Raw genomic sequence first — 20,848 nt, forward strand, 5'->3', positions numbered from 1 at the left:
TTCTAGTGCTCTCTCCTCTCCTGTAACTCTCTTTTGGTACGTGAAAAGTATACCTGCTCATCGGTAACCTATTCACTGCATTCTAGTGCTCTCTCCTCTCCTGTAACTCTTTTTTGGTACGTGAATAGTATCCTTGCTCATCTGTAACCTATTCACTGCATTCTAGTGCTCTCTCCTCTCCTGTAACTCTCTTTTGGTACGTGATTAGTATGCCTGCTCATCTGCAACATATTCACTGCATTCTAGTGCTCTCTCCTCTCCTGTAACTCTATTTTGGTACGTGAATAGTATTCCTGCTCATCTGCAACCTATTCACTGCATTCTAGTGCTCTCTCCTCTCCTTTAACTCTCTTTTGGTACCTGAATAGTATCCCTGCTCATCTGCAACCTATTCACTGCATTCTAGTGCTCTCTCCTCTCCTGTAACTCTATTTTGGTACGTGAATAGTATCCCTGCTCATCTGCAACCTATTGACTGCATTCTAGTGCTCTCTCCTCTCCTGTAACTCTCTTTTGGTATGTGTATGTGTATATGTATATTGAGCAAATTATTTTAGGTTTTAATTTAGTCTTGTATTTATTGTAATGCTATCCCAATGTCTTACTTCTAATGTTTTGTTAATTGCCATGTGATGTCCAATCCTTATCAATGCCTGCTATTATACTTAAATTTATAGTTGTTATATGCCATAGCTCCCACCTCCTCAAAATTTTACTGTCTTGTTTATCTTATCATTACTCACCCTGACATGACCAGAATCTAACTTTCAATTGGCCCTTTAAATTGTCTTTTGACTTAGCAATTAAGTAAATTAGTGGACCCAGCTGACTGCCTTGCCTATATATTTAACACTAGCTTGGGCTGTGCATTGCACTGGGGGTGTATTGCCTGGGCAGTATGCATTGTTACATTAGCATATGTTTACATTTCTAAAGTGAACATTTTATAAGTGAGGCGATAATATAAGAATTATACAAAAATTATGTGAACATTTTATAAGTGAGGCACTAATATAAGAATTATACAAGAAATAAGTGAACATTTTATAAGTGAGGCACTAATATAAAAATTATACAATAATTAATTGAACATTTTATAAGTGAGGCACTAATATAAGAATTATACAAGAATTAAGTGAACATTTTATAAGGGAGGAACTAAGATTAGAATTATACAAGAATTGGACAAGGGGCAAGACATAAGGCAAGTGCTTTTTTAATTTTGTGTTTTATGTATCTCATTGTTTCCTTATGCAAGTGCTGCTGTAAAACTGTGTCTTATGTGTTTAATTGGTTCCCACTTTTGTAAAAAAAATACTCAATATCTTTATATTCCTTTTTGCTACCTCTTGTCTCTATAACAAACTACTTTATTCAATTACCCCTTCCCCCTCACCACCTGCACTGTTCATTAGCCCATCTCACCTTACTTTTGTAGTCATGAACTTTATCTATTCCTAAACACTCTCTCTCCCCCTCACCTCATATATATAGAATATTTTAATTTTGTGTTTTATGTATCTCATTGTTTCCTTATGCAAGTGCTGCTGTAAAACTGTGTCTTATGTGTTTAATTGGTTCCCACTTTTGTAAAAAAAATACTCAATATCTTTATATTCCTTTTTGCTACCTCTTGTCTCTATAACAAACTACTTTATTCAATTACCCCTTCCCCCTCACCACCTGCACTGTTCATTAGCCCATCTCTCTTAAACTCACCTTACTTTTGTAGTCATGAACTTTATCTATTCCTAAACACTCTCTCTCCCCCTCACCTCAAAAACATTACTCATTACTGCAAATCTGTATCTTATCTCATGTCACTCTCCCTCTTATACTAGCTGCTGGTGACATCTCCCCTAATCCTGGTCCCCAACATCTTTTTAGTCGTGCGCATCCATGTGTACCGTTCTATAGACTCAGAAAACAAAACTCTGGTAACCTTACTCACATTCCTCTTGCATCTAAAGCCACTACTCCTTTCACTTGTGAACTCTGGAACTCTCACTCTGTTTGCAAAAAGCTCACTTCTATACAAGACCTCTTTATCTCCCGCTCCCTCAACCTTTTGGATCTAACAGAAACCCGTCTCTCTCCCCTAGACACAGCATCCACTGCTGCACTGTCACATGGGGGTCTCCACTTCAGCCACACTCCTAGATAATAGACAAGGAGGTGGTCTAGGTATTTTACTTTCCTCTTGTTGCGCCTTCCAACAAATACATTTTCCTCATTCAAATCCTACATGATTTGCTTATTCTCTCCCCTCGCTATACGTGTTGCCGTCATATACCGACCCCCTGGCTCTTCAACTCAATTTCTAGATCACTTGGCTGCCTGGCTACCTTATTTCCTCTCCTCAGACATCCCTGCCCTCATTCTTGGCGATTTCAACATCCCTCTTGACAATTCCACTGCCTCCTCTGTAAAACAACTTCAACTAACTTCCTCTTTTGGTTTGTCACAATGGACTGACTCCCCCACTAACAAAGATGGTCACTCCCTTGACCTGATATTTAGATATTGTTGCACTATTTCAAACTTCACAAACTCTCTTTTTCCACTTTCTGACCACCATCTCCTCACTTGCAACATTTCATCCCTCCCTACAACTCTCCCTTCTACTATGCCTCACACCAAACTTCACAGAAGCATTATGTCATTAGAACAGCAACAGCTTGCTAATTCCCTTGCACCTCTCCTCTCATCCATCTCCTCCTTCTCCTGCCCTGACCAATCTATCTGCCACTATAATTCCACCCATACATCGGTGATTGACAATCTGGCCCCTCTTACCATTGCTCGGAAATCACACACTCGTCCTCAGCCCTGGCATACTCCTCTGACACGGTACCTACGCAGATGTTCCCGTACTGCTGAGCAGCACTGGCGAAAATCTTGGAGCTCAGCTGATTTCCTTCATTACAAGTTCATTTTAAATTCCTACTATTCTGCCCTTAATCTCTATAAGCAAAATTACTTCTCTACTCTTATCTCTAATCTTTCTTCAAACCCAAAATGTCTGTTCTCCACTTTCTGTATTCTTCTCTGCCCACCCCCACCCACTAATACAACTTTCTCTGTCAGCTGAAGACTTTGACAGCCACTTCAATAACAAAATCAACTCCATCAGAAATGAAATCAGCTCTCTACATACTTCCATTCTCTCACCCCCTCAAACGCTCCCAATCAACCACAACCCACCTAGCCATAAATTTAGCTCTTTCTTCCCTGTTACTGAGGAAGACATTTTGGCACTTATACTGAGCTCTCACCTCACTACCTGTCCTCTTGACCCTATCCCCTAAAAGCTGCTCCCCTCCCTCTCTCCTACCATTACCCCTATACTCACACACATTTTCAACCTCTCCCTCAGCACCGGTATATTTCCCTCATCTCTAAAACATGCACTGGTCACACCTATCCTCAAAAAACCTTCTCTTGATTCAACCTCCCCATCCAACTACCGCCCTATTTCCCTACTCCCTCTTGTCTCAGAGCTTCTTGAAAAGCTAGTATATGCACGCTTATCCTATTTCCTTACATTAAACTCCCTCCTCGACCCACTGCAATCTGGATTTCATCCCCATCACTCCACATAGACAGCAATTGTAAAGGTTACCAACGACCTACTTACAGCAAAATAAAAGGCCACTTCTCTCTGCTTATCCTCCTTGATCTGTCCACAGCCTTTGATACTGTTGACAACCCTCTTTTGCTCCAAACCCTCCAATCTTCCGGCATTTGTGATATAGCCCTCTCATGGTTCTCTTCCTACCTGTCAAACTGTACCTTTAGTGTAGCCTTCTCTGGGGCCTCCTCTGCCCCATCACCACTTTCTGTTGGGGTACCCAAAGGCTCTGTCCTCGGTCCCCTTCTCTTCTCAATCATCATTAGGTTCCCTAATAAAGTCCCACAGGTTCCAATATCATTTGTATGCAGATCACACCCAAATCTACTTTTCTTCACCAGACCTATATCCTTCCTTGCTAACCCGTGTCACTAACCGTCTTTCTCACGTCTCTTCCTGGATGTCCTCTCACTACCTCAAGCTAAATCTCTCCAAAACTGAGCTCCTTCTTCCAAAATCGCCACCCCCAATTCCTCTTTAACTGTCGACAACTCCATCATTACCCCTATCCTGCATGCCCGATGTCTTGGGATCACACTTGACTCAGATCTTTCTTACACTTCTTAGTTCAGTCCTGCCGCTTCCTCCTTAAAAAATCTCTAAAATAAGACATTTCCTTACACAAGACACAACTAAGATTTTAATCCACTCTCTCATCCTTTCCTGACTCAATTACTGCAACTCTGTCCTCTCTAATCTCCCCAACTGCCGCCTAGCTCCTTTACAATCCATAATGAATGCATCTGCCAGGGTCATCTTCCTTACACGTCACTCTTTATCTGCTGCACCTCTCTGCCAACCCTTCACTGGCTTCCTCTTGCCTCCAGAATTAAACACAAAATTCTCACTCTGACATACAAAGCCCTCAACTGCACTGCTCCCCTTATATCTCAGAGCTTGTTTTCAGATACTCTCCCTCCCGTCCCCTTCACTCTGCTCATGACCTCCTACTCTCCTCCTCTCTTGTTGCCTCTTTACACTACCTCTTACAGGACTTATCCAGTCTTGCTTCCATCTTGTGGAACTCTCTGCCTCGCTCCACAAGACTCTCCCCTAGTTTTGAAAACTTCAAGCACTCCCTAAAGACTCTACTGTTCAGGGATGCATAAAACCTACACTAACCTTTCTTTATACCATTTCCTCTCCTCAATTGCTATCCCCTTGAACCCCCTTAACATGGAAGCCTAAGAGCCATGCTGTTTGTAGAGCACCTTCTTTAGAGCAGGCTACAAGAGTGCGACTCTTGGCAGGGCCCTCTACCCGTCTGATCCCTATAAATGTTTCCTTGTATTCCGCCTATGTTTATAGTGCTGCAGAATCTGTTGGCGCTCTACAAATAACCAATAATAATAACTACCTTAGGAAGGCACCATGTCACCTGCAGAAGATATGATGCTGACCCCGGTGTGGGTTCTATAGCAAGACATCAGAAATGTATTTAGTGTTTCTTTAAACAAAGCTACACACAGCAAGTTAAACACATAAACTCCATTTAAAAAGTGTTAAAGGAACACTAAACACATTTTATGCACCTTCCTCTAATCATGGGTGTTGCAATTAGTGAATCAGCGAATCATGTCTGACAGACATCGCTGAATGCGGAGAGCAATATGCATGGATGGCACCAGAGCTCTTTTTGAACTGCTGGTGCAACGCCGCACCCTGCAGATTCGCGGCCAATCGGCCGCTAGCAGGGGTTGTCAATTAACCCGTTCGTATTCGATTGGGTTGATTTCCTGCGATGTCTGTCCGCCACCACAGAGCAGGCAGACAGGTTATGGAGCAACGGTCTTTAGACCGCTGCTTCATAACTGGTGTTTCTGGCGAATCTGAAGGCTCGCCAGAAACACGGCCCTTCAAGCTTCATATGGAGCTTGATAAATGGGCCCCTTAGTCCGCTTAAAGTATGAGAAAATCTGTCCCCAGTTCCTTCTGAGATCTTTCTGCTGGAAGTAATTTCTGCATGCACAGTAAGTCATCATTCATTTATTTAAGCCACTGGTTTTCAAACCTGTCTTCAGGCCTCCCTAACAGGCCAGATTTTCAGTACATCTGAACTAGAGCACAGGTGAAATAAACATGGTTATTAACCTGCTCTCATCTTAGGTGATCCTGAAAATCTGGCCTGTTAGGGAGGCCTGAGGACAGGTTAGAAAACGAGGGCTTTAAGCAACAAGCAGAATATGAGGGATGTTGATAGTGGCAATTTTAGTGGGTGCTGGGGGCTATGCAACCAAAGTATCACTGAAGCACCACAAACCTTCCAGCTCTCTGAATTTGCGTCACATGTCCAGTGCTCCACACAGAACAAGGAGAGAGTTAAAAGAAGGGAGAAACATTAAAATAAGATAAAGCAGTGAGTAGGTAACAGAAGATGAGAGTCCTGCCAGCAACCCTTGCACCCCTGATATATACCTTTGTGGTCAGCACCTGCCCCCATAAAGTTTATTATTTAAACCAATCTCTTTCTAAGCAGTTCATCTTATGCAGCTACTAACCAGCTTTATTGAACCTGACCTTGTAACAATGAAATATGTAAATAAATAAACAATTTTGTTGTCAGGTGGCTCTTCCCTCCTTGTTGGATTTGATCATCTTTCTTAAAAATTGAACCATGCACACAGTGAGTTAATTAGTTAATGACAATAATAATAATAATAATAATAATAACAATAATAGTAATAATAAAAATAGTAATAGTAATAATAATAGTAATAATAATAGTAATAATAATAATAATAGTAATGCTAATAATGATAATAATAATTGTAGTAATAATAATAATAATAATAATAGTAATGCTAATAATGATAATAATAATTGTAGTAATAATAATAATAGTAGTAATAATAATAATAATAGTAATAATAATAATAATAATAATAATAATAATAATAGTAGTAGTAGTAGTAATAATAATAATAATAATAATAATAATAATAATAATAATAATAATAATAATAATAATAATAGTAATAATAATAATAGTAATAATAGTAGTAATAGTAATAATAGTAGTAATAATAATAGTAATAATAATAATAATAATAATAGTAGTAGTAGTAGTAGTAGTAGTAGTAATAATAATAATAATAGTAGTAATAATAATAGTAATAATAATAATAATAATAATAGTAGTAATAGTAATAATAGTAGTAATAATAATAGTAATAATAATAATAATAATAATAATAGTAGTAGTAGTAGTAGTAGTAGTAGTAATAATAATAATAATAGTAGTAATAATAATAGTAATAATAATAATAATAGTAGTAGTAATAATAATAATAATAATAATAGTAATGCTAATAATGATAATAATAATTGCAGTGATAATAATAACATGCACACATTTACATAATACAAACTAAGATAATATAATAACCGGAATGAGAATTACAGCATTAAATAGACTGTGATACTTCCATTTCCATTAAAGTGTACATTTTTTTCCTCCCAGATTGAATTGATAATAAGGATATTGTTTCTGAATTACTACAGATAGCGCTTTCACAAAAGCTATGTTGATATCTTTCTTTAGAAAAAGTCACATTAATCCAAACGTCTATACCGTATTGTGTCCTTATCCCCAACATTCATCTGTAACACAAGAGTATCTGCTATTCCTACTGCTTAATAGATAAAGGTACAATAAAGTAAAAAAATTACTTTCATGATTTAGATAGAGCATGCAATTTTAAGAGACTTTCCAATTTATTTTCATTACTAAATTATGCACATTATTTTTATATTCACACTTTCTGGGGCACCAGCTTCTACTGAGTATGTGCAAGAGTTCACAGTGAATATGTTTATGAGTCTGTGATTGGCTGATGTATGTCACATGATACAAGATGGGGCAGCAAATTGAAAAGAATTTTTACATTTGTCAGAAAAAAATATACTGCTTATTTAAAAATCCAAGTAAGTGCTAATGCATTGTATTTTTATTTTAAATTCCAAATAAGTGCTAATGCATTGTCTTTTTATTATGCTCTTGATGGTTATTCAATTCTACTGTATTTAAAGGGACAGTATACACCAATTGCATAACTGCATGTAAAAGACACTACTATAAATAAGAATATGCACAGATACTGATCTAAAAATCCAGCATAAAACCTTTTGAAAACTTACTTAGAAGCTCTCAGTTTAAAACTGTTGATGAGTTAAGGCTGGGACACCCAGTGAAAGGGGTTGGGAAAACAGAACCACTAGACACCCCCTCCTTCCCCATTCCCTACATATGAAAAGAGAGATTATACAAGCAGAAGCTGCAGGAATCTGTAGACACCAGTATACATCTAAAGCTTCCGGGCTTGGTTAGTCTGAAAATAAGCACAATGTTATTAAAAAATAAAATAAAACTATATATTTTTACAAAAAAACCCCACTCCGAAATGATCTATATAAATAGATCATCCACAAAACATTTATGCAAAGAAAAATCTAGTGTACAATGTCCCTTTAATAGTCCTTTAACCACAAATCAAAACTTATTGGGAATTTCACCCTGTGACCTTGTGACATATCAAAAGTTTGTTATTATATAGTCACATATGGGATTCTAATGACATTGCATTTGACCATTTATCCCTTATTCTGTATTATATGAGCAGAAACCATATGCTCAGAAATAAACAAAACTGACTTTGCAGCATATTAAACTAGTAATATACTGCATTATGGAGACTTTACAATGTTCTGCAGAAGAAAATCTACCTTAAGAATATTTCTGTATTAAACATATTTTTCCTATTTCTAAACTGCACAAAATATAGATATCTTCTCATAATTATATTTCCATTTTGGAGACTGAATGTAATTTAATTCTTTGCTACAAATTTCCACCAGTTTTGCCCAGTGAAAATTGCTTTGGTAATTGATGTTTTGTGCTAATGGGAAATAATGCAAAAGCAAATCTATTAAAATGTGGTCTTATTTCGTTAACCCCTATAGTGCTAGGGGTAGAAGATGATGTAAATCTTTGTTCTCAAAAACAATTTCAAATGAGTTAGTGTTTAGTATATTCAAATCAGTGTAATGGAGTTCTGACAAGAGAAATATAGGGCCCGATGGTCTACAGGTCTCAGGGCTTGTGAGATGCTATAAGGATGCTCGCCAGTACTTCTATTTCCCTGGTGAGATTATCTAAAGCCACTTTTTACAGGGTGTCTATACTGCATTTTCATATGGGAAGGAGGTGCAAACATTACAAAGTGTGCAATGAAATGCGTAACTTAAATATCATATAAAGTTAAAGGACCAGTAAATATAGCAGAACTGCAGAATCAACAAACACACAATAAAAATACAATGCAATAGCACTTAGGGGCCAATTTATCACAGTGTGAGTGGAAATGATGGAACGTATCATGTCCACTGCACATTGATAAATGCTGCCAGCAAACACTGTCGGCATTTATCATTACACAAGCAGTTCTTGTTAACTGCTTGTGCAATGCTGCCCCCTGCAGATTTGTGGCCAATTGGCCGCTAGCAGGGGGTGTCAATCAACCGGATTGTATAGGATCAGGTTGATTTCTGTCCGCTGACTCAGAGCAGGCGGACAAGTTATGGAGCAGCGGTCTTTAGACCGCTGCTTCATAACTTCTGTTTCCGGCGAGCCTAATGGCTCATGCAGAAACAGGGGCATTCGGAGCTTAATAATTTGGCCCCTTTGTCTGAACTTCAAATGATTAGTAGATTATTTTCTGACAAATTTCAAAATTATGTCTATTTCCATTCCTCCTGTATCATGTGACAGCCATCAGCCAATTAGAAATGCATATACGTTTATTCTGTGAATTCTTACACATGCTCAGGAGCTGGTAACTCAAAAAGTGTAAATATAAAAAGACTGTGCACATTTTATTAATGGAAGTAATTTGGAGAGTTGTTTAAAATTGCTGCTCTATCTGAATCATGAAAATTTAATTTTTTCTCGAGTGTCCCTTGAAAAGATGAAAAATACAGTTTCAAATATTGTTTATCTGTGTTATTACAATCAGTAGCAAACCTAATCAACAAAGGGCCCTGGTGCAAAAAAAATTTGGGTCCCCATATGTAACTCAGCAATAGTAATAATATACATGCTGCTCTGTATAATGATTTTGAGGATAGATAGATAGATAGATAGATGGACCTGCAACCTGCACTAATAAGTCTATGTATAGACTGGTTGCTATGGGCACCTTGAGCACTTGGCCCCTGTGTCACTGAACCTGATCTGCACCAATGGCAGTTCCGCCCCTGATTACATTAAAAAATACATTTCCATATCACAAACGTTCTCAAAAGGACTGTAATGTCTTAGCATACTGTCATGTATAGCCAAATTGTTATATAGGATAGTGAAAATAATAAGGAATCCGAACAACTTTTACAAAAGACACCAAGTCTGAGATATAGACTATTCCAAAAGTATCAACCAAACCTTTCCTCACACAGCAACGTTTCCTAACACACCTTTTTGTAAAACTAGCTTCACACACAATTTCAAACATTTTAGAACATTAGACATTTAACTACATATTGCTAAACAGATAACTTTTTAAAATGACAATGTTACAACATTCTTATTTTATAGTAGTGTATAATAGATTAATCTTATTTGTGTATGGTGATTGGTTGATAAGCATCCACAACATGAATAAATGATGAATACATAAGTCTAGTGTTTTCCCTTTACAGGAAACCTTAAAGGGCCCCTGCAGTTGAAAAATAAAATGCTCTAATTTGCTAGATCATGTCATTTGAAGACTAGCGACCTTGCACCTCTATGTTTTAACCCCTCACAAATGGGTTAAACGCATATTAGTAGTACCTCTCTGCACTGAACATGTCTGGTCTTGTGTGAAAACTGCTTCTGATCCAATCAGCAATGCTAGTCACAGGGTCCAGCTGTGTAACTAGCACTGCTCATTAGGTCAGCGACAGTTTCCCAATTAGCAGAGGTTAAACTTATAGAGAAGCAGGGTCGCTAGTCTTAAAATTACATGCTCTAGTGAATTAGAATATGTGATTTTTCAAGATAAATAAATTATGAAGTTGTACACCTGCTGAGCACGAAATGCGTCAGATGCTAAGGTTTTCAGTTCCCCCTTAGCGGTGGTTAAACATATAGAGACGCAGGATCGCTAGTCTTAAAATGACATGCTCTAGTGAATTAGAACATGTGATTTTTCAGGATGAATAAATTATAAAGTTGTACACCTGATGGGCATGAAACGCGTTGGCTGCTAAGCATGCTAGCTATGCCCTGTTTGTATTTTAACTTTGAATACAATATGGATCTCTCCTTATTCCGGCTGACGATGCAGTAACATTCACAAGTTCCCTTAGTCTACGCAGTAAGTGAGTAATGCATAGTCTAAAGCAGACAACAAAGTGTAATTTCTGTGCAAACCAAAGCTTCAAAGCAGGGAAAGTAATTTGATAAAACATCTTAATTAACTGTAGCAATAGAATAAAAAACTAGATTACCATAGCAATAGGATAACTACTGTAATACCTACAAATTAAATTGTTTTAATAACAAAAATCTTCTGTATTAAACAATACCCCAACATAATTATAAACCAGCAGGGTTTATTGTATGTAGAACAATTACAAAAATAATTAAACAGCATATACTACTGCCTTATAGATGTGAAATTCCTACACTGCAAGACTATTCTTTTTTTTTTTTTTTCCTGGAAGATAAAAGTAATATCCTCAAAGATAATGAAACAATATACTTTTGATTTAATATCATATACCAAAGATGAAAGATTTTCTTTTGATCTACAGCAAAACCTTACCTCAACCAATTTGTTGGCGTGCTCACGAAAAACTTGGGCATATTCTTTCACCTCTTTTTCATTTCCACTTTTAGCTGCCTCAATGAGAACCAGCAGGGGAACATTAGTCTCTAGGAAGGAGTCTGAGATATGGTCCATTACTGCCTTCCGAAGCTGTGAAACAAGGTTTGAGAGTTAGAACATGTCCTTTTAATGGGAAATGTATTTAACTTGTAAATCAACTAAATTAAGTTCTTTAAATGTGCAGCAAAACTTAGTTTCCATTTGATCTTTGTTGGTAAATTCATTTTATTAAGAGTCTATCAGTAATGAACCTGGCTACCTTTTATTGATATTTCGAAATACTTATCATATCATATGACAATGGCTCAGATTAGGGCCGAAACGGAATTTAATAACCCAATAAAAGTGTTATAGTAACTTTGGTAACTGTGATGTGAAACTTAATATTGCTCTTAAAGTATGGCAAGTGTGTTTACCCATCATGGAAATGTGTATATATATATAGGATTAATGTGCAATCTGGTATTACAAGTCCATGGTGAAACTGAATAACCAGAGAATATTAACCGTGGTCAACATCCCTTTAGTGCACCCTATACTTTCAATGGATGTTGCAGCCTTGCTGAACATTGCTCATATTAGAAGTTGCGCTTGTGCTAAAAAAAATTTGTGCAAATTAAGACCTGGGGTAAAGTGTTAGGTCTAGAATAAAAGTATAAATACATTCATATAAAGTAATACACTCATATGTTGACATATAAAATATACATTTATTATTAAATTATAAAAAGGGTTTAAAATGGCTATGGTAATGTCTCAAGGTGTTTGATTGGGAAGGGCTCAAATAGTATAGTGTGTGTGTGTGTATATATATATATATATATATATATATATATATATATATATATATATATATATATATATATACACAGTGTTATATATATATATACACATATTTGTGTATATATATATATATATATATATATATAGACACATATGAGTGTACAAGCGCAACACATAACTTTCAACTTGTAAAATTTAACACGGTTGCAATATCCATTGAAAGTATATATATATTTGTGTTTGTGTGTGAATATGTTTATATATGTGTATAAATATGTTTATATGTGTGTTTATATGTATAAATATAAATATGTGCACACACACACATATGTGTATATATATATATATATATATATATATATATATATATGTATAAGACTGCACTCGCTGGATTTGCAAAGAAAAAGTAAAACAAATTTGAATCTATACTGGTGACGTTTCGGTGTGTGTAACCCCTTCCTCAGACCAAGGGGAAGCAGTTATGCACCACAAAACGTCACCAGTATGATTATGGATTAAAAGTTATTTTACTTTTTTTGTGCAAATCCAGTGAGTGCACTCTCTCTTTTTTGGTTTATATCCTAATATGTTTGGATCTGGCACCCTAGTCGTTGACTGACACACATGTATACACATATAAAATCACTTTTGAGCCCTTCACTGACAAACACCTTGACATATAAAATATCCATTTTAAACAGAGAGAGAGAGCAATTTTTATTTAATTACTTTATAGATCTTTGTTCTTCACATAGAAGAATTTTAAATATATATCTATCATCTATCTATATCTGTGCACACACAACATATATATTCATAGATAGATGATAGATAGTAATACAATAGATAGATACATAGAAATATATACAGATGTTAGTGCAGTTTGCTAATATTTTTGCGCTTTACTTGTAATCTATATCACAATGTCTGATAGGTATATAGTTTTTTTTTTTTTAAGTGAACAAAAATAGTCATAGATATTTCCATATATAAATGGTTTTCATAGAGTTTATTAGCTTATAACACAGGTTGCAATGATTATTTGTAAACAATGTAGGTTGTGCCTGTCAACAGCTGAACTTTATTATAACAAATATATAACAAATATATTTTATTAAGAAAGCAACAACATATTGCATACCCTTAGACAAATAAAACACACAAACATTAGTTAATAATCTCTACAGATGGATAAACAAATTGCTACTTTACACAACTATAAAGTATAGATAGAACAATTAAGGTGGTAGACAGGGAAAATAGTGGTTTGGTTACAAAAGAAAGGGAAATAGATTTTGCATGATCAGATGGGAGTGGTAAATATAAAGTTGTAGGGTGTTTATTTTTGTAAATGAAGATGGAAAATAATGTGTACAGCTGTGCTTGGTGAAGAAGTAATGTGTACCGGTGTGCTTGGTGAAGAAGTAATGTGTACCGGTGTGCTTGGTGAAGAAGTAATGTGTACCGGTGTGCTTGGTGAAGAAGTAATGTGTACCGGTGTGCTTGGTGAAGAAGTAATGTGTACCGGTGTGCTTGGTGAAGAAGTAATGTGTACTGGTGTGCTTGGTGAAGAAGTAATGTGTACTGGTGTGCTTGGTGAAGAAGTAATGTGTACCGGTGTGCTTGGTGAAGAAGTAATGTGTACAGGTGTGCTTGGTGAAGAAGTAATGTGTACCGGTGTGCTTGGTGAAGAAGTAATGTGTACAGGTGTGCTTGGTGAAGAAGTAATGTGTACAGCTGTGCTTGGTGAAGAAGTAATGTGTACAGCTGTGCTTGGTGAAGAAGTAATGTGTACAGCTGTGCTTGGTGAAGAAGTAATGTGTACAGCTGTGCTTGGTGAAGAAGTAATGTGTACAGCTGTGCTTGGTGAAGAAGTAATGTGTACCGGTGTGCTTGGTGAAGAAGTAATGTGTACCGGTGTGCTTGGTGAAGAAGTAATGTGTACAGCTGTGCTTGGTGAAGAAGTAATGTGTACCGGTGTGCTTGGTGAAGAAGTAATGTGTACAGGTGTGCTTGGTGAAGAAGTAATGTGTACAGCTGTGCTTGGTGAAGAAGTAATGTGTACAGCTGTGCTTGGTGAAGAAGTAATGTGTACAGCTGTACTTGGTGAAGAAGTAATGTGTACCGGTGTGCTTGGTGAAGAAGTAATGTGTACAGGTGTGCTTGGTGAAGAAGTAATGTGTACAGGTGTGCTTGGTGAAGAAGTAATGTGTACAGCTGTGCTTGGTGAAGAAGTAATGTGTACCGGTGTGCTTGGTGAAGAAGTAATGTGTACAACTGTGCTTGGTGAAGAAGTAATGTGTACAGCTGTGCTTGGTGAAGAAGTAATGTGTACAGGTGTGCTTGGTGAAGAAGTAATGTGTACAGCTGTGCTTGGTGAAGAAGTAATGTGTACAGATGTGCTTGGTGAAGAAGTAATGTGTACAGCTGTGCTTGGTGAAGAAGTAATGTGTACAGGTGTGCTTGGTGAAGAAGTAATGTGTACAGCTGTGCTTGGTGAAGAAGTAATGTGTACAGCTGTGCTTGGTGAAGAAGTAATGTGTACAGGTGTGCTTGGTGAAGAAGTAATGTGTACAGCTGTGCTTGGTGAAGAAGTAATGTGTACAGGTGTGCTTGGTGAAGAAGTAATGTGTACCGGTGTGCTTGGTGAAGAAGTAATGTGTACAGCTGTGCTTGGTGAAGAAGTAATGTGTACAGCTGTGCTTGGTGAAGAAGTAATGTGTACAGGTGTGCTTGGTGAAGAAGTAATGTGTACCGGTGTGCTTGGTGAAGAAGTAATGTGTACAGCTGTGCTTGGTGAAGAAGTAATGTGTACAGGTGTGCTTGGTGAAGAAGTAATGTGTACCGGTGTGCTTGGTGAAGAAGTAATGTGTACAACTGTGCTTGGTGAAGAAGTAATGTGTACAGGTGTGCTTGGTGAAGAAGTAATGTGTACCGGTGTGCTTGGTGAAGAAGTAATGTGTACCGGTGTGCTTGGTGAAGAAGTAATGTGTACAGCTGTGCTTGGTGAAGAAGTAATGTGTACCGGTGTGCTTGGTGAAGAAGTAATGTGTACAACTGTGCTTGGTGAAGAAGTAATGTGTACAGGTGTGCTTGGTGAAGAAGTAATGTGTACCGGTGTGCTTGGTGAAGAAGTAATGTGTACCGGTGTGCTTGGTGAAGAAGTAATGTGTACAGGTGTGCATGGTGAAGAAGTAATGTGTACAGGTGTGCTTGGTGAATAAGTAATGTGTACAGCTGTGCTTGGTGAAGAAGTAATGTGTACAGCTGTGCTTGGTGAAGAAGTAATGTGTACAGCTGTGCTTGGTGAAGAAGTAATGTGTACAGCTGTGCTTGGTGAAGAAGTAATGTGTACAACTGTGCTTGGTGAAGAAGTAATGTGTACAGGTGTGCTTGGTGAAGAAGTAATGTGTACCGGTGTGCTTGGTGAAGAAGTAATGTGTACAGATGTGCTTGGTGAAGAAGTAATGTGTACAGCTGTGCTTGGTGAAGAAGTAATGTGTACAGCTGTGCTTGGTGAAGAAGTAATGTGTACAGCTGTGCTTGGTGAAGAAGTAATGTGTACAGCTGTGCTTGGTGAAGAAGTAATGTGTACCGGTGTGCTTGGTGAAGAAGTAATGTGTACCGGTGTGCTTGGTGAAGAAGTAATGTGTACAGCTGTGCTTGGTGAAGAAGTAATGTGTACCGGTGTGCTTGGTGAAGAAGTAATGTGTACAGCTGTGCTTGGTGAAGAAGTAATGTGTACAGCTGTGCTTGGTGAAGAAGTAATGTGTACAGCTGTGCTTGGTGAAGAAGTAATGTGTACAACTGTGCTTGGTGAAGAAGTAATGTGTACAGGTGTGCTTGGTGAAGAAGTAATGTGTACCGGTGTGCTTGGTGAAGAAGTAATGTGTACCGGTGTGCTTGGTGAAGAAGTAATGTGTACAGCTGTGCTTGGTGAAGAAGTAATGTGTACCGGTGTGCTTGGTGAAGAAGTAATGTGTACAGCTGTGCTTGGTGAAGAAGTAATGTGTACCGGTGTGCTTGGTGAAGAAGTAATGTGTACAGCTGTGCTTGGTGAAGAAGTAATGTGTACCTGTGTGCTTGGTGAAGAAGTAAAGTGTACAGCTGTGCTTGGTGAAGAAGTAATGTGTACCGGTGTGCTTGGTGAAGAAGTAATGTGTACCGGTGTGCTTGGTGAAGAAGTAATGTGTACAGGTGTCCTTGGTGAAGAAGTAATGTGTACCGGTGTGCTTGGTGAAGAAGTAATGTGTACAGCTGTGCTTGGTGAAGAAGTAATGTGTACCGGTGTGCTTGGTGAAGAAGTAATGTGTACAGCTGTGCTTGGTGAAGAAGTAATGTGTACCGGTGTGCTTGGTGAAGAAGTAATGTGTACAGGTGTGCTTGGTGAAAAAGTAATGTGTACCGGTGTGCTTGGTGAAGAAGTAATGTGTACCGGTGTGCTTGGTGAAGAAGTAATGTGTACAGCTGTGCTTGGTGAAGAAGTAATGTGTACAGCTGTGCTTGGTGAAGAAGTAATGTGTACAGGTGTGCTTGGTGAAGAAGTAATGTGTACCGGTGTGCTTGGTGAAGAAGTAATGTGTACAGGTGTGCTTGGTGAAGAAGTAATGTGTACCGGTGTGCTTGGTGAAGAAGTAATGTGTACCAGTGTACTTGGTGAAGAAGTAATGTGTACAGGTGTGCTTGGTGAAGAAGTAATGTGTACAGGTGTGCTTGGTGAAGAAGTAATGTGTACCGGTGTGCTTGGTGAAGAAGTAATGTGTACAGGTGTGCTTGGTGAAGAAGTAATGTGTACAGCTGTGCTTGGTGAAGAAGTAATGTGTACAGCTGTGCTTGGTGAAGAAGTAATGTGTACAGCTGTGCTTGGTGAAGAAGTAATCTGTACAGGTGTGCTTGGTGAAGAAGTAATGTGTACAGGTGTGCTTGGTGAAGAAATAATGTTTACAGCTGTGCTTGGTGAAGAAGTAATGTTTACAGCTGTGCTTGGTGAAGAAGTAATGTGTACAGCTGTGCTTGGTGATGAAGTAATGTGTACAGGTGTGCTTGGTGAAGAAGTAATGTGTACAGGTGTGCTTGGTGAAGAAGTAATGTGTACCGGTGTGCTTGGTGAAGAAGTAATGTGTACAGCTGTGCTTGGTGAAGAAGTAATGTGTACCTGTGTGCTTGGTGAAGAAGTAAAGTGTACAGCTGTGCTTGGTGAAGAAGTAATGTGTACCGGTGTGCTTGGTGAAGAAGTAATGTGTACAGGTGTCCTTGGTGAAGAAGTAATGTGTACCGGTGTGCTTGGTGAAGAAGTAATGTGTACAGGTGTGCTTGGTGAAGAAGTAATGTGTACAGGTGTGCATGGTGAAGAAGTAATGTGTACCGGTGTGCTTGGTGAAGAAGTAATGTGTACAGCTGTGCTTGGTGAAGAAGTAATGTGTACAGCTGTGCTTGGTGAAGAAGTAATGTGTACAGGTGTGCTTGGTGAAGAAGTAATGTGTACAGGTGTGCTTGGTGAAGAAGTAATGTGTACCGGTGTGCTTGGTGAAGAAGTAATGTGTACCGGTGTGCTTGGTGAAGAAGTAATGTGTACAGGTGTGCTTGGTGAAGAAGTAATGTGTACAGGTGTGCATGGTGAAGAAGTAATGTGTACAGGTGTGCTTTGTGAAGAAGTAATGTGTACCGGTGTGCTTGGTGAAGAAGTAATGTGTACAGCTGTGCTTGGTGAAGAAGTAATGTGTACAGGTGTGCATGGTGAAGAAGTAATGTGTACAGGTGTGCATGGTGAAGAAGTAATGTGTACAGGTGTGCTTGGTGAAGAAGTAAAGTGTACAGCTGTGCTTGGTGAAGAAGTAATGTGTACAGCTGTGCTTGGTGAAGAAGTAATGTGTACAGCTGTGCTTGGTGAAGAAGTAATGTGTACAGCTGTGCTTGGTGAAGAAGTAATGTGTACAGCTGTGCTTGGTGAAGAAGTAATGTGTACAGGTGTGCTTGGTGAAGAAGTAATGTGTACAGGTGTGCTTGGTGAAGAAGTAATGTGTACAGCTGTGCTTGGTGAAGAAGTAATGTGTACAGCTGTGCTTGGTGAAGAAGTCATGTGTACCGGTGTGCTTGGTGAAGAAGTAATGTGTACAGGTGTGCTTGGTGAAGAAGTAATGTGTACAGCTGTGCTTGGTGAAGAAGTAATGTGTACAGCTGTGCTTGGTGAAGAAGTAATGTGTACAGCTGTGCTTGGTGAAGAAGTAATGTGTACCGGTGTGCTTGGTGAAGAAGTAATGTGTACAGCTGTGCTTGGTGAAGAAGTAATGTGTACAGCTGTGCTTGGTGAAGAAGTAATGTGTACCTGTGTGCTTGGTGAAGAAGTAATGTGTACCTGTGTGCTTGGTGAAGAAGTAATGTGTACAGCTGTGCTTGGTGAAGAAGTAATGTGTACAGGTGTGCTTGGTGAAGAAGTAATGTGTACAGGTGTGCTTGGTGAAGAAGTAATGTGTACAGGTGTGCTTGGTGAAGAAGTAATGTGTACAGGTGTGCTTGGTGAAGAAGTAATGTGTACCGGTGTGCTTGGTGAAGAAGTAATGTGTACAGGTGTGCTTGGTGAAGAAGTAATGTGTACAGGTGTGCTTGGTGAAGAAGTAATGTGTACAGGTGTGCTTGGTGAAGAAGTAATGTGTACAGGTGTGCTTGGTGAAGAAGTAATGTGTACAGGTGTGCTTGGTGAAGAAGTAATGTGTACAGCTGTGCTTGGTGAAGAAGTAATGTGTACAGGTGTGCTTGGTGAAGAAGTAATGTGTACAGCTGTGCTTGGTGAAGAAGTAATGTGTACAGGTGTGCTTGGTGAAGAAGTAATGTGTACAGGTGTGCTTGGTGAAGAAGTAATGTGTACAGCTGTGCTTGGTGAAGAAGTAATGTGTACAGGTGTGCTTGGTGAAGAAGTAATGTGTACAGGTGTGCTTGGTGAAGAAGTAATGTGTACAGGTGTGCTTGGTGAAGAAGTAATGTGTACAGGTGTGCTTGGTGAAGAAGTAATGTGTACAGGTGTGCTTGGTGAAGAAGTAATGTTTACAGCTGTGCTTGGTGAATAAGTAATGTTTACAGGTGTGCTTGGTGAATAAGTAATGTGTACAGCTGTGCTTGGTGAAGAAGTAATGTGTACAGCTGTGCTTGGTGAAGAAGTAATGTGTACAGGTGTGCTTGGTGAAGAAGTAATGTGTACAGGTGTGCTTGGTGAAGAAGTAATGTGTACAGGTGTGCTTGGTGAAGAAGTAATGTGTACAGATGTGCTTGGTGAAGAAGTAATGTGTACAGCTGTGCTTGGTGAAGAAGTAATGTGTACAGGTGTGCTTGGTGAAGAAGTAATGTGTACAGCTGTGCTTGGTGAAGAAGTAATGTGTACAGCTGTGCTTGGTGAAGAAGTAATGTGTACAGCTGTGCTTGGTGAAGAAGTAATGTGTACAGCTGTGCTTGTTGAAGAAGTAATGTGTACAGCTGTGCTTGGTGAAGAAGTAATGTGTACAGCTGTGCTTGGTGAAGAAGTAATGTGTACAGCTGTGCGTGGTGAAGAAGTAATGTGAAGAGATTTTTTTAAGAGGGTGTTTAAAGTTTTTTTTTATTATTATTATGAGATTGTCTGACTTTGTGTAGAAGGCAGTTTCAGTCAATTAGCATTTGTCATTAATGAGGACTTTTTCTGTGTAAGCTTAAAGGGAGATGAAACACAATTCATTTCTTTCAGTATTTAGAATATACAAAATAACTTTACAATTTACTTCTATTATCAAATTTGCTTTATTCTCTTGATATCTTTTGCTTAAAGAGCAGCAATGCAATGGAAACAAGCTGAACAAATCTAGCAGGCCAATCACAAGAAACAAATGTGTGCCAATCACCAGCTAGCTCCCAGTAGTGCACAATGTGCATATTCTTTTCCAACAACTGATACCATGGGGTAGATTTACCAAGCATTGGATGCTGCTATCTACCCCCATACGTTCTGGCTCGTCGGAAATGTAAGTTAAGAAGCAGCGGTCATAAGACCGCTGCTCCTTAACTCGTCTGCCACCTCTGAGGTGGCGGACAGCAATCAGCCTGATCGGATATGATTGGGTTGATTGACACCCCCTACTAGCGGCTGATTGGCCGTGAATGTGCAGGTGTGGCATTGCACAAGCATTTCACTAGAAATGCTTGTGCAATGATAAATGCCAACAGTGTATGCTGTCAGCATTAATCGATGTGCAACGGATCATGTCTGCCTGCACATTGATAAATCTACCCCCAAGAGAGCAAAGTACTTTGGAAAACAGAATTGAATTTAAAAGTGCCTTAAAATGACATGCTCTGTCTGAATCATGCATGTTTAATTTTGACTTTCCTATCTCTTTAAGAAAGTCATATATTAGATACAAGTGGAAACATTATGTATAAAAATATGGTCTGAAAGTTCAAGGAGCAACAAATGTGGAAAGTATGAAACATCTCAGAAGAGAGGGGTACCAGTGCTTAGATTTGCAAAGTTGGGCAGCGGATAGGGGATTTTGGAGGAGGTGGTGACATTCAGGAGATAAGCAATAAACAATTCTGGTTATCA

The 20,848-nt window shown here is 38.4% G+C and overlaps 1 protein-coding gene across 1 annotated transcript in view; it reads right to left on the reverse strand.

The window, feature by feature from the left end:
• LOC128647573 (catenin alpha-2) overlaps positions 1-20,848 on the reverse strand; it is an 887,157-nt gene that overhangs the window by 670,990 nt on the left and 195,319 nt on the right. Inside the window, exon 3 of the mRNA XM_053700329.1 lies at positions 11,434-11,586. Within this exon, the coding sequence (XP_053556304.1) occupies positions 11,434-11,586 (153 nt within the window). The remainder of the gene's footprint in view (positions 1-11,433; positions 11,587-20,848) is intronic.

This window comes from Bombina bombina, chromosome 2, assembly GCF_027579735.1.
Source record: "Bombina bombina isolate aBomBom1 chromosome 2, aBomBom1.pri, whole genome shotgun sequence".
NCBI classification, from domain to species: domain Eukaryota; kingdom Metazoa; phylum Chordata; class Amphibia; order Anura; family Bombinatoridae; genus Bombina; species Bombina bombina.